The sequence below is a fragment of the Pelophylax lessonae genome (assembly GCF_965119305.1).
Source record: "Pelophylax lessonae genome assembly, chromosome: 5".
In the NCBI taxonomy this organism is placed as follows: domain Eukaryota; kingdom Metazoa; phylum Chordata; class Amphibia; order Anura; family Ranidae; genus Pelophylax; species Pelophylax lessonae.
The window spans coordinates 191,308,771-191,323,942 of record NC_138772.1 but is presented as its reverse complement, the minus strand read 5'-3'; the positions used below and the strand labels follow the sequence as shown (position 1 = coordinate 191,323,942).

The window sequence follows — 15,172 nt, the reverse complement described above, 5'->3', positions numbered from 1 at the left end:
TGTAAAAGGAAACACAAACATAAAACAGGGGCTTCTCAAAATAAATATACACTTAAAGTGAACTAGTACTTTGCCCATGCAGACAAAAGTAGCAAGTTCACCTAACTGCTGCCCTCTCCAGGATCACATACTTATCTTACCTTTTCCTATTAAATGGTTACTGAATCCACAGCAGTAAAATCAGTCTGTATACGCCGTAAAGCATGCTCGTTATACTCACTGTGGAACCTAAGGTGTTAGTCATCTGCATTGTGTAAAAAGGCTGTTTGATCCTGTCTTCTCTGATCCTCCACTTCTTCCACTGTCCCCATTCCATCTCCTGATAGAACAGAACTTCACATGCTCAGTTTGGTGTGTTTTGATAGAGTTTTTTTTGCCCCTTCTTTGGAGTGCATGTGATCAGCACGGAGCCAATCAGCACTGTCCAGACAGCCTTATAGGACAATCAGGGGAGAATGAAAGCTCCTCCTACAAGCTTTACCAGTACTCTGCTGGACACTGATGGAAGTCACAAGACTGCTATATACTGCTGATGAGAAAAGGTATTTAGCAGTTTATAATTACTAAAATAATTGCATTTCCATGTTCTGTGTACGGTGGGAGACCAGATATAGTGAATGCAGGGTCCTGGGTTTAGTAACACTTTAAAGGATTATGGTACTCCAAAAAAAAAAAACATGTAATGAGACACTTTGTATGTTTCTTTTTTCTTCACTTTAACTACTTCCCGCAAACTGACCTACCTGTACATCAGCTTGAAGAAGTGGTTGTACCGGGGTGATGCCTGCAGCTAGAGGAATAACCCCGGTACCCTTTTTTTAGAGCTGGTGCACGGCTCCCTGGCGATAACTCCCACCGTGGGACCCGAGTGACCAGCCAGCTCGTCCGCTGGCTGGTCAGAGTCCCGAATGAAGTCAAATTCGGCTTTCATCGAGTCTCCAATTAAGTAACCTGGAAGCGATGACACGTCACTTCTGGTTTACTCGGCTGGCAATGGCGCAGATTTTAAAAAAGTTTTAGTATTCAAAAATGCTGACTTTTAAGTGCAAAGGAGGGGTATGGGGTCTTTTAGATCCCATATCTCTTCATAAAGAGTACCTGTCACTGCCTATTACTGTCACATGGGATGTTTACATTCCTCGTGACAGCAATAAATTATCAGATTAATTTTTATTTTTTTAAGGAAAAAAATCAATAGGAAAAAAAAATAAAAATTAATATCGGCCCATCCCCCGTGTGCTCACGCACCAAAGAAAACGCATACGTAAGTCGCGCCTGCAAATGTAAACTACAGGCATACCCTGTTTTACGTACACTCACTTTACGTACACAGCCTGGTCAGCTTGGCATGGCACTATTCCCAGTTTTTAACATTGGCGTCTATGGGAAATCTTGGTCAGTTTGACATGGCACTGCTCCCAAACCATAAGTGACAGGGATACCAAACTTAGGGAGCACTGAGAGGGGACCCAGGACTACAACATTTTCTATTTGTGGCCAGCCAGCTTGCCTAGGTATTCTACCATGTCATAGTCCTAGATCCCCTTAACATGCTCCCCAAGCTTGGTGTCCTTGTCACTTATGGTTTGGGAGCAGTGCCATGTCAAGCTGTATTGCTTCACTTTAAGTACATTTTCGTTTTACATACATGCTCTGGTCCCATTGTGTACTTAAAAGTGGGGTATGCCTGTATGTTCAAATCATGCATGTGAGGTATTGCCGCAATTGCCAAAGCAAGAGCAATAATTATAGCAAAAGACCTCCTCTGTAACTCTAAACTGGTAACCGTAAGATTTTTTAAATCGTCGCAGATGGAAATTTTTAAATACCGTAATTTGTCGCCATTCCACGAGTGTGTGCAATTTTAAACTGTAACATGTTAGGTATCCATTTACTCAGCGTGACTTCATCTTTCACAATGTACAAAAAAAATTGGGCAAACTTTACGGTTTATTTTTCTTTTTTAATTCAGTGACGTGAATTTTTTCCGTAGTCTAAATAATCCTTCAGATGTTTCGGCCTGGGACACAGGGAAGCACCAAATTGAGGTCCCAAGGCGGCATTGGGGACCGCACTGGAGGAAACAAATGTCGGACACCCAAGAAAGGTGCGCAGCAGGGAGTGTGTGGCCAAAGGTCATTGGAAGAAGACCGCCAAAGCCAAAACCTGGGCCTTGATGGTACTCCAGGCCAATTTCGTTCAACCCCCCGTTGAAGGAAAATCAAAAATCGGAGCCACTGAGAAGGAGCGAGGATGAACCCCAAGAGACTCTCACACCATGCAATGTACGTCTTCCACGTATGATGGTACATCTTCCTAGAAGTAGATTTCCTAGCTTTTAACCACTTCTGGAAGAAGGATTTCCCCCGTTAATGACCTGGCCATTTTTTGCGATTCGGCACTGCGTTATTTTAACGAACAATTGCACGGTCATGTGACGCTGTACCTAAATACAATTGATGTCCTTTTTTTTCCAACAAATAGAACTTTCTTTTGGTGGTATTCGATCACCTCTGCGATTTTTATTTTTTGCGCTATAAACAAAAAAAGAGCGACAATTTTGGAAAAAAAAAACAATATTTTTCACTTTCTGCTATATAACGATCCCAAAAAAATTAAAAAAAATCTAATATTTTTTAACATTTTAGGCCAATTTGTTTTCTGCTACATATTTTTGGTAAAAAAAAAAAATCGCAATAAGCGTATTTTGATTGGTTTGCGCAAAAGTTATTGCGTCTACTAACTACGAGAAAGATTTAGGTCATTTTTATTGTTTTTTTTTACTAGTAATGGCGATGATCTGCAATTTTTAGTGGGACTGCGACATTGTGGCAGACAGATCGGACTCCTAACTGACATTTTTGACACATTTGGGGGGGACCAGTGACATTGCTACAGTAATCAGTGCTAAAAATATGCACTGTTAGTGTAATAACATTGGCAGGGAAGGGGTTAACACTGTGGGTGATCAAGGGGTTAAATGTGAGCCTAGGGGAGTGATTCTAACTGTATTGGGGCGGGGCTTGTTAAATGATCACAGAGACCTTTGATCCTATATAGCAGGATCACAGGAGCTCTGTGATCATTCCAGAGAGAAGAATGGTCAGCTGTGTTTACAACTACTGACCGTTCTCTTTCAGCGGGGAATGATCGCGGGTGTCAGGCGGCAATCGGAGCCACCTGCCCCGTGCATCGGAGCCCCCTAGCTGCAGGCGCGTGAGCGAAGTATACCTACGTGGGTTTGCGCAGGAGGGGCTGCCTGCCGCAGTATAACTGCAGCTGGTGGTCCTTAAGTGGTTAACAGCGTTGGAATCACCGACTTAGATAAACCTCTATCCATCAGCACCTGGCATTCAACAGCCAAGCCAGCGACTGTAAAGCAGGATAGAAGATTGATCCTTGGGACAGCAGAACCTCGCTGAGACCAGCCGCACCAGATCGGCGTACCAAGCCTGGCGAGGCCAGTCCAGAGCCACTAAGATGACCTCGATCTTGCATAGAAGTCTTGGCAGAAGCTTGAGAGGAGGGAAGGCATAAATCAAACGATACTGACCCCAAGGGGCCACCAGCACGTCTGTGGCATCTGCCAGAGGATCCCATGACCGAGCCACAAACCCCTGCACCTTTCTGTTGAGCTGACAGATCCACCTCAGGAATGCCCCACCGGAGACACAACTAATGAAATACCTCCCGATGAAGGGACCACTCCCCCTGGTCCAACGCCTGCCGACTGAGGTAATCCACCTGCTAGTTTTCCACCCAGGGAATGTATATGGCGGAGAGGGCTGGAACGAATCGTTCTGCCCACCTTAGAATGCTGGCTACCTCCTGAGTCGCTAGGACACTTCTTGTGCCCCCTTGGTGATTGACATAAGCCACGGCCGTGGCATTTTCGTTTGAATGCGCACTGGACATCCCTGAAGACGATCCATCCAATGGTTTAGGCACAGTCTGATCACTCGGAGTTTCAAGACATTGATCGGTAGTCTGGACTCTTCCAGTGTCCAGATCCCCTTAGCAGAATTTAGCCCCGAGGGTGCCTCCCCAGCCAGGCAGGCTGGCATCCGTGGTGACCACTGTCCAATAGAAGGGGAGGAAGGATTTGCTCAGCCAAAGCGCCGGAGAACGAAGCCCCCATATCAGGGACTCCTTAGTTCCCTGGCTCAGCCGGATCAAATTGTCTAGAGACTGCGGCGTTTTGTCATATTTGACCAGAATCTCCCTTTGCTGGGACCTCGTATGAAACTGTGCAAACGGAACCACCACGAAGGTAGACACCTATAGGCCCAGCACCCGCATGCAAGTCCGGAGGGATGACTTGCAGCACTCTGGCTAAGGTCGAGTCCAGAGTCAGACCAAGATAGTCCAGCGTTGTGGATGGAACCAGAGCAGACTCCTGAAAATTCAGAATCCAACCGAACTTCCTCAGAGTTCGTATGGTGATTTCCAGGTTTTCCACCAGAGCAGTAGGGGACTCTGCTTGCAGAAGGAGGTTGTCCAAGTAGCCCAGTACCGCGATCCCCCCTTGGCGTAACAACTCTAGCACCAGGGCTAACACTTTTGGGAAGAGCAGAGACGTGACCAAAGAGTAACGCCACAAACTGATAATGCTCCTCTCCCACGGAAAAGCGGAGGAAGCGCTGGTGACCGGCACATATTGGAATGTGAAGGTAAGCATCCTTGATGTTGATAGAATCCCAAAAATCCCCCTGAAACAGGTATGCCACCACCGTGCGAATGAACTGCATCCTGAACTTCTACACCCGCACCAAGCAGTTCAGCGCCTTGAGGTCCAAGGTCGGACGCACCTTGCGCCTTCCTTCCTTCTTGGGAATTGTAAACAGGTTAGAATAAAAACCCTGAAAACTTTCCGAATTCGGAACCGGGACAATCATCCAATAATAGGTCAATAGGTCTTGTACAGCCCCAAACAGACCCTGTCCAAGGACAGATGCAAGTTAAGTTGGAAGGAAAGAACCTTGCCAGTGGACAAGAGTTAAACTTGATCTTGTACCAGGGAAGTCCTCGGGTCCGGAAACCAAGGAAGACATCCCCCCACCCCTGATATGGGTAAGGGCGCATCTTCATGCTGAAGAGCACTGTCTGAAGAAGCCCACTCTCGGCTTGCCAGACCAGGCTCATTTGGATCCTCCAGAAGAGGCCCTGAAAGGCTTCAAGCCCTTGTCAGTTGACTCTGGGGGATGAAAAAACTTCTTATGAACCGAGGCAGGGGGCCCACATCCACAACGGGGTTCCTTGCCCTTAGTAGCCTGCAGAAGAAAAGTACTCTTTCCCCCCTGTGAGACCTTTAATGATGCCATCCAGGGTAGCCCCAAACAGCTGATCCCCTTGAAAGGGGAGATTAGAGTCAAGGCCTTTTTAGTCTGATCCGCAGATCAGCATTTAAACCAAAAGACACGCCAAAAGACCACTGCCAAAAACAGAGAGCCGAGCCACTAGGGGAGCCGCATCCAAAGAGGAATCGCAGATAAAACTGCAGCCCCTGGACCAGCTGGTCTGCCAGCTCAGCAAAGACAGGGGGGAGCTGTTCTCCCTCCAGGTCACGGAGTAAAAGCTTAGCCCCCTCGGTCAGAGTTAGCGACACCAGTGCAATGGTGACTACCGGCCTCCTTAAAGGCTGGGGACTCTTCAAACTGAATCATGGTTTCCTTGTTCAATCTGGAAACCGGAGGGTTCACCAACGGTGGAACAGTCCACTTCTTAATAAGGGACTCCTCATAGGGGTAACGCATAGTAAATCGCTTAGGGACCCCAAGGGGATGCTTTGGTCGTCCCCACTCCTTAGAGACAATTCTGTCAACCCGGGACACAAAGGACTCCAGGACTGCTGTCGGTGCATCGATGGTGGTTGGGACCTGGAGGGCCCGCAGCCTCAGAGAGGGGGTCAGGTGGGGAGATGTGCTCCAAAGTCTCCATGAGTAACCAGGGTGACCCCACAAAAAGTGTAAAACACTGCAAAGGGACTGCTCTGGCAGTACCACCAGGTCACTGATTGTGATGTGTTTTAACTATTTTGGTTTAATTTAATTTCTTTGACTAAGCGCAGCACTTAATATCTATGTACTACTGTGGTTTTGTCTTTAAGACTGTGCTAGCAGCAGTCACATTAGTTTTGTATTTTAGCGCAGATTATTGCACTTTGCTTAGCACCACCCGGTCCCCAGGCACAAGCACTAAGGGATCCTCAGCAGAGAGGGAGAGAACCCCACCAGACCCACCACCCAGCAGAAACAGGCACCTGAGGTCACCAGGATAATCTGCACTCTATGTGTGACGATCAGGAAGTGAAAAGAACTCACAGGCCAGCCCCCGGTGGGGCTATGTCACAGCCGACCTAGCGCGGAGCTGAGGTCTGCATGGGCTCGCTGGCCAGACTTAGGTGAGCACTAGATCTAGATTATCCAGCCCATTGCCCAGTCCCGCAGTTGATTGTAGATCGCACAGGAAAAACCCAGGAGAAAAAAAAATTTGCCAGGACCAGAGATCCTAGCAAGGAACTAGGTCCTTACTCCTGACTAGGCAGAATAAAAACTGAATACCTATAGCAGTGAGAGGGAGTATACCCCCTTGGTCTGCCCATTGGCATAGCCAGATTCTTTTTCTGCCTAGCGTCCTACTCCTGTAAGGGGCACTATAATCCAATGGTTATAAAGATCAGGAGATGTGTGTCAATTAACGAAAGAGAAATACTGATTTTAACTTGTAAACACCATGTGTCAGAAATAGGCCTGGTCCTTAAAGCGGAGTTCCGACCACAAAATCGACATTGTCGATTTTGGGCCATCCGCTTGCTATAGCTCACCTGAAAAAGAAATGGGTAGTTACGATTTTTTTTTTTTTACTTACCTTGTAATTGCAGAAAAATATACTCACCTTTCTTGCACTTCATCCCTCGGCGGCCGCGGCCCGCACCGTCACTTCCGCTTTGCAATGATTCCTGGGAGCTGAATGTCATCGCTCCCAGGAATCAATGCGCCTGCACCGGCCCCGACGTCAGTTCCGGTGTAGGCACGTCATACCTTGCTAAACAGCTTCTGGGCATGCCCAGAAGCTGTGCAGGGATGACGCTGCAGACCCAGAAGTGACGGCGGGGCCGGCATAGTGCATTGTGGGACCGAAGAGGACGCAGAAGAGGATCGCGCTGGCTTCAGCTGCCCACACCTGAGATGGCAGCGCTGGAGAAGAAATTGTAAAAGTAAGTATTTCTTCTAAAAGGTAAGTGCGAACCGGGACAGATCAGAGGCTATCCATTGTGGAATCTACTAGCCCTGACTGTCCCGGGGTATGTTCATTTAAATTTTTTTTCTGTGGCCGGAACTCCGCTTTAAGTGGTTAAAGACAACACTTTAAAAATACATGACAACCTCTTTTTAAATAAAATAAAGGACAATTTATACCCCCTACTATCCTTTTCCTCTATGCAGTATGCATACCACTGATGTGCAATTGGGTATTTAAATGCACTAAAAAGAAATCTACCCTGTTTGTGAAAGCTTACTAGCAAAAATTTCTAAGTAACAAAGTGAAGTTTCCAAAAGAAATAAAGAAAAAACAACAGAGATACAAGCAGCTCTTTTGGTCTTCATATATTTGACCACAGCATTAAAGGTGAAATATAAGACCTTATGTCACAGAGTAATTTTACATGTGAAAGATTCTATGGCAGAACAACAGACTAAGTCAAGCACCTACCAAGCACACGTCTGAAAAAAGTGAAGATCACTCACACAACTCTTCTCACAAACACAAGCACCAGCACCCGTCTTCCTCTACACTCAGTAAGTGCTAGGTGTACGTCAGACATTAAAACACAAAGGCAAAGCCCTTTTCTTTTTTTTTTTTTACATAGACTCAGTACAAATGGTGCATGCAGTTCCCTTCCTTTAACAGATGTACAAAAAATAAATTATGATCAGACAACACAGTTGGCGTTACATTACAAGTGGTCTGAAAAAATGTAAATGATCTCCAGTAACAGCTACTGGTGAACATGCAAATGTGATAGCATCATGTAGGAAAATATTTGCACCTTGGATTTAAAGTACACACAATCTCCGACACTAAAACATATTGAAGGCATCCTTTTTATGAGCTGAACCAGTAACCTCATCGCTAGCATCATCATTTATATATGACATTGCCCTTATTCATCAAACCGCCTGAAACAACAAATTGCTGATTACCCCATAAGCCAGGTCTTCTTTCAAACACTTAAACTGCACCTGATTATCTTTAACGTTATCTGTTTAATCTCTGACGTAATAAGTTATTTTTAAATGTTAGGCTGCATTCACACGGTGAATATGAACAGAGAGTGGATTCCTGTGGCAGGAATCACAGGTACACTATATTACCAAAAGTCTTAGCACGTAGGGTTCAATATTCAGTTGGCCCACCCTTTGCAGCTATAACAGCTTCAACTCTCCCGGGAAGGCTCTCCACAAGGTGTGTCTATGGGAATGTTTGACCATTCTTCCAGAAGCGCATATGTGAGGTCAGGGGCTGATGTGGACAAGAAGGTCTGGCTCGCAATCTCAACTCTAATTCATCCCAAAGGTGTTCTATCGGGTTGAGGTCAGGACTCTGTGCAGGCCAGTCAAGTTCCTCCACCCCAAACTCGCTCATCCATGTCTTTATGGACCTTGCTTTGTGCCATGGTCCAAATATGGTGTGGGGTTGTTTTTCAGGGGTTGGGCTTGGCCCCTTAGCTCCAGTGAAGGGAAGGTTTAAGGCGTCAGCATACCAAGACATTTTGGACCATTTCATGCTCCCAACTTTGTGGGAACAGTTTGAGGATGGCCCTTCCTTTTCCAACATGACTGCACACCAGTGCACGAACCAGGTCTATAAAGACACGGATGCGCGAGTCTGGGGTTGAGGAACTTGATTGGCCTGCACAGAGTCCTGACCTCAACCCGATAGAACACCTTTGGGATGAATTTGAGTGGAGACTGCGAGCCAGGCTCTCTTGTCCACATCAGTGCCTGAGCTCACAAATGTGCTTCTGAAAGAATTGTCAAACAGTCCCATAGACACACTCCTAAACCTTGTGGACAGCCTTCCCAGAAGAGTTGAAGCGTGTTCTAGCGTGTTCTAGCTACAAAGGGTGGGCCAACCCAATAATGAACCCTACGGACGAAGACGCATGGTCATATGCGTGTAAGGTCATATGCTTGTTCTAGCTACAAAGGGTGGGCCAACTCAATAATGAACCCTATGGACGAAGACGCATGGTCATATGCGTGTAAAGGCAGGCGTCCCAATACTTTTGGTAATATAGTGTATATAATTACAGCTGCAGACAGGAAACCTGTGCAAATAAATGACAGACAGCGGCTTCACTGGTAATCTCACATGGAGCAACCTGCAGGCAGGGACAGATGAAAGTTTATGGATGAAGAAAGATTGCATACACTCAGGACTGATCATCTGTCCCAAATTGCACATATTTGATCTGTGTGTGCGGCCGCTGTCAGCCTGTCATACATTTGTACAGGCTTCTCCGGCATAGCTGTTCGCCTATACCTTTGATGCCGGTCACTGAAATCTGCTGCCTGTTCATATTTATCTGTGTGAATGTAAACTGGCCACACAGCTTATGATCTGATTGAACGATCTACTGTAATAGGATTAAGTTACAAGACATGAAACTATCTCAGTCATCAAAACCTTAGAAAATGTGATCAAATGAAATGTTTTAAATGTGTGTATAGTGATTTATACCAGGTTTAGGTGAACCTAGGCTGGCCATACATGGCGTGTATTTCTATTCTGCAACGAAAGAAATTCACATGATTCCCCCATGAACACAGACAGGAATGACAGGGGAATGCCTCCTGCTGAGCAATTGTCTTCTCCTGGCGGGGGAAGGCACCCTCGCCTGGAGAAGACAGTGATTATCGCTAGCGGCCTTAGCAGTCGCAAGAGAGAGTTTATTATCGATCAACTTGATACATTGAGCCTGCTCATTAATGGTTCAAATCTAGTATCTGGCCGGCCTTACTCAATGGAGTCTCATACAAAGTTTATGAAAAGAGTGGATCATAGGCGAGGCCACACTTTATTTCCTGCACAATCTAAAGTTCATAGATTGTACAATTCCATTTCAACATCTGTGACCAACACCTGTGTGCCACTGCTTTATCTTCCACAGTTCTGGGACAGTTAAAGCGGTTGTATCCTCATTAAAATAAAAAAATAAAAACCCTGCAGGAGAAAGGCACAATGAGCTAGTATGCATCGCATACTAGCTCATTATGAAATACTTACCTTAAAACGAAGCCTTGACACGGTCGCCCGGACAGCGCTGAGGGAGCCGTCATGTTCTCTCGACGTCTCTTCTGGGTTCGGCGGCTCCGGCGCTGTGACTGGCCGGAGCCGCGATAACGTCAGTCCAGCGCATGGGAGTTTACTTTCCGGCAAGCAGCCGGCAAAGAGCTCTGAAGGTCCGCCGGACCTTCAGAGCGCATGCGCCGCTGGTGTCAGCGGCTGCATACAGGGCGAATATCTCCTAAACCCTGCAGGTTTAGGAGATATTCATTTTACCTACATGTAAGCCTTATCATAGGCTTACCTGTAGGTAAAAGTTTAATGACGGAGTATACTACCGCTTTAACAGCCAGTCTGCCACTACTGTGTGTCTTTTAACTGCATGGTAGTTTGATGGTATATCGGACAACCTACAAATAAAAGGGTTCTACCTGGGATCCAGACCCAGCCAGAAGGAATCCCTTCGTATTTGATGTCCATAAGGGGAGCAGTTAAAAAAAAACTAATTATCCAATCAGCATGCATTTTGTTGACCTTCTACAAAGATTTTTTTGTTTTGTTTTATTCCTTTTTTACAACACTGTAGCAGTTTTGAGTCTCAGGGCTCTTGCTTTATAAGTGAATGGGGAGTTTGTATAGCACGTACTATAACCATACCTATTTAAACAAAAAAAAAAAAAATTGCAATAATACATCTGAAAATTAAATGCCATCAGAATGCATTGGTAAACACGTCCAATGGCAAACATAAAATAAATGAATTAGCATCTTCAGTCTGCAGAACATCAAGATCACAGAGTTGATAATGTACGATTCCGTTTAGCCCATTTTTTGCAGCAACGGCTTCAGTAAACATTGCCACAACACTCTGTAAAAAGTAGTGACAAGGTAAAGCTGGCAGCATGTGGTGGAGGCACTGAACATGACGGGTGGAAATTCTACATCTCCTCACTGCACACACAGGCTGTATCCCAAATTCTCCTGCCGGCCAATCAAAGTTCAAATGCAGGGAAGCGTGAAGTCTCTGGTGTCAACACGTCTGATAGGAAATGAATAGCGCCAGCCATTCCTGAAAAGAAGCAGAGAGAAACTCTAATTTAGGGGAAGGTAAATGCGTGAAGAAACTGCTAGGCTACATACAAATATTTTATGAATGCAAAATCCAGTTTTAGGACACAAAAGGTTTAATTTTTGACTTACCGTAAAATCCATTTCTCTGATGTACATTGTCAGACACAGATCCTTATCTTCTTGACTATTGGGTTACACTGCCCCCCTACAAGAGTAGGACACTAGGTAGGAAAAAGCTGGACTACGCCTATGGGGCAATCCCCCCAGGGGATATACTCCCACTCTCAGCTATAGGCACTCAATTTGGTTACAAGCAGTGTCAGAAGAAAGCCAATTTACACAGAGGGGTGGGTGCTGTGTCTGTCAATGAACATCAGAGAACTAAATTTTCTCTCTTGTTCATTGATGGACACAGCTCCTGATCTTCTTGACCATTGGGACGTCTCAAAGCAGTGTTAAACATGAGGGGTGGGAACAGCAAGAAAAAAAATTCCCAAGGCTAAACCGTAGCCAACCAGGTAACATGGAGCTCAACCATAAACAACTGGAGCTCATCTGAAAAAACATTACACCCTCAAAGAGGACCAGGTCCTCTAAACAGCAGCCTGCAAAACCTTGCGGCCAAAAGAAGCATTCACAAATGCCAACATATCCACCTTATAAAAACTTTGTGAAAGTGTGCACAAAACGAACAGGTGGCCGCCTTGCAAACCTGCATCACTGACGCCTGATGAGGTCTAGGAAGCACTAAGCACTTGAGTAGAGTGCGCCTTAACAGGGAAAGGAGGAACCTGACCCTTAAGTGAATAGGTCTGAATCCCTGTCTTTCTGATCCATCTGGAAATGGTCGCAGCAGAAGCAGCCAACCCTTTTCGAGGTCCATCCATGAGTACAAATAGTGAGTCTGACTTCCTAAAAGACTCCATAGCTGCCAGGTACATCCTGATAGCCCAAACCACATCCAGGGAATGCAGGCAATTTCCTTAGGATGTTTAGGCCTGGGACATAGGGAAGGCAACACAATGTCTTCATTCAAATGGAAATCAGAGACAACTATTGGAAGGAACGAAGGGCAGGAATGAAGGGCAAGGATGAAGAACCATCAGGTAAGGTGAAGGACTACACAACACCGCCAGCTCCGACACCCTGCGAGCAGTAGTAATAGCCACCAAAAAGGCCACCCCTTTCTGGGACAACGTAAGCAGGGGAACCTCCCGAAGACTTTCGAAAGGAGGTTTCTGAAGAACCGACAGCACCAAATTAAGGTCCCACGGCGGCAATGGTGACCGCACTGGAGGAGCCAAGTGTCAAGCTCCCTGGAGAAAAGGTAGGCACCAAAGAATGTTTGGCCAACGGACGTTGAAATAAAACTGCTAAGGCCAAAATCTGGCCCTTGATGGTACTCAAGGCCAGGCACTGCTCAACCCACAGTTGGAGGAAAGCCAATATCTGAGCCCCCGAAAGGAGCAATGGTGAACCCCAAGAGACTCACACCACGCAATGTACGTCTTCCAAGTACAATGGTAGCTCTTCTAGCCTTTAACAGAGTAGGAATCACCGATTCAGACAAACCTCTATCCTCAGCACCTGGCTTTCAACAGCCAAGCTGTTAAAGCCCGGGACTGTAAAGCAGGATGGAAGATTGGAAAGCACATCTTCCCTGAGAGGAAGTCTCCAAGGAGCATCGGCGATCAGCTGTACCAGGTCGGCGTACCAAGACCAGCAAGGCCAAACTGGAGCCACCAGAATGAGCAGAATCCCTTCTTCCTGCACAGGAGTCTGGGCAGAAGTTTGAGAGGGGGGAAGGAGTAAATCAGACAATACTGACTCCAAGGGGCCACAAAGGCGTCTGTGGCATCCGTTAGAGGATCCTGAGACCGTGCTAAAAACCTCTGTACCTTCTTGTTGAGACGAGAGGCCAACAGGTCCTCCGGAGTACCCCACCGGAGATACAACTGATGAAACACCTCCAGATGAAGCAAACATTCCCCCTGGTCCAACGCCTGTCGAGGTAATCCACTTGCCAATTTTCCACCCCTGGAATGTGTACAACAGAGCGGTCTGGAAAGAATCATTCTTCCCACCTTAGAATACCTGCTACTTCCCGAGCCACCAGGGCACTTCTTGTGCCCCCTTGGTGATTGACATAGGCCACGGCCATGGCATTGTCCGATTGAATGCATACCGGACACCCCTAAAGACTTGTTGTCCAATGATTCAGACAAAGTCTGATCACTCTGAGTTCCAGTACATTGATCGGCAGTCTGGGCTCTGGAAGAGTACAGACCCCTCCCCTTGAGCACAATCTGTGCCAAGGATGCCTCCCCACCCGGACAGGCTGGCATCCATGGTGACAACCTTCCAGTACAGGTGGAGAAATAATTTTTCCCTGACGAAGTGCTGGAGAACGAAGCCACCAGATTAGGGACCCTATCGTACCCTGGCTCAACAGGATCAGATTGTCTAGAGACTGAGGATTCTTGTCCCATTTCACCAGGAACACAAAAGATAGAGAAAAGTGGGGCTTTGCGGGCCAGTGGGAGTAGAAGGATCACGCACAAACCAATTTCTAAAAATATTTTACATTTTATTAAATTTGCCTCTTAGAAAACATGGGCGTATTAGCACATGTTAGCACAAACAACATAACATAGAATAATATTGATAAAATCAAATATAAAGGAGTCATGAATAGAAATACATCCCAGAAGGGAGAAATAACCAAGAGCCTGTATAGGATGGAAAGAGTAGGTCTCTGATGGAATACGATCAATGTAGGTCCCAGCAAGCCGACGCGTTTCGCTCAAGGCTTCCTCAGGGCCTGTGAGACCATAACAGACCGGTATTTCCTTTTCAATGACTCGGAAGATGACAGAGTGGCGACACGAAAAAGCACCAAATATTGTCCCCTTAGTATTTGTGTATAGCCTTCAATGTATACATATATTCACTCATTTATTTTAGGCGCTAAGTGTCCAGCCTCCTGATCACCGCAGTGAGCACCGCTTATTATGCTGAATAGGATGGCACTATGTTATAGCTTGATAGTCAGGACTCTAAAGCTGTTCTGTTGTGGAAGCACGATGGTTACCACACTGGTGGCTGCACTCAATATATTCACCTATCCTTTCCTTTTCCCTTGATCAGGGCCGATGGGATGGTTTATTTGTTATATATATATATATATATATATATATATATATATATATATATATATATGATTTAGACCTGCAGTCCTTCTAGCCTTTTTGCAGTGTATGAATGGCTTCAGGCAGGAACCTGTAATATCATCTCATCCTATTCAAGAACGTTGGGAGGGAGGGATGGTATATCCCGGGTTTAACCGGTCCTTGTGGTCATTCATGCCAGCCAGCCTGCCTAAGTGTCGAACCAGCCACAGTGAACATATGGCGGGCCACAGCCTCTGACCTTCTATCAGCCGGATCTTTAAAGGCCGGGGACTCCTCAACTGGAATTTAGGTAGCTTTATTTAATCTGGAAATTGGCGAGTCAGCTACAGGTTGTACCGTCCATTTTTTAGGCAGGGAATCCTCTTAAGGATACAGAATTGCAAAATGCTTAGGGACCGCAAAAGTGCATTTTGCAAAACCCCACTGTTTTGTGGCAATATCAAAGGAAAGGGGAACACCCTCACCGCCTTGGAGGGCCTGTGGGTGCCAAAAGGGACCAGCGCCTCCAATGCATACTCCATCTTTAAAAAGTTTCACCCACAGCGCATCCACCAGCGCCTTTTCATGCGCAGCTAGAGGAGCAGAGGAATCATCCTCACTATCTGAGCATGCAGACCCAG

General features: G+C 46.1%; 1 protein-coding gene across 1 annotated transcript in view; it reads right to left on the bottom strand.

Annotated features, from left to right (window-relative positions):
* Positions 1-10,638: 10,638 nt before the first annotated feature.
* Positions 10,639-15,172, bottom strand: part of LANCL2 (LanC like glutathione S-transferase 2) — a 100,573-nt gene continuing 96,039 nt past the window's right edge. Inside the window, exon 9 of the mRNA XM_082259852.1 lies at positions 10,639-11,359. Within this exon, the coding sequence (XP_082115978.1) occupies positions 11,283-11,359 (77 nt within the window). The 3' untranslated portion in view covers positions 10,639-11,282. The remainder of the gene's footprint in view (positions 11,360-15,172) is intronic.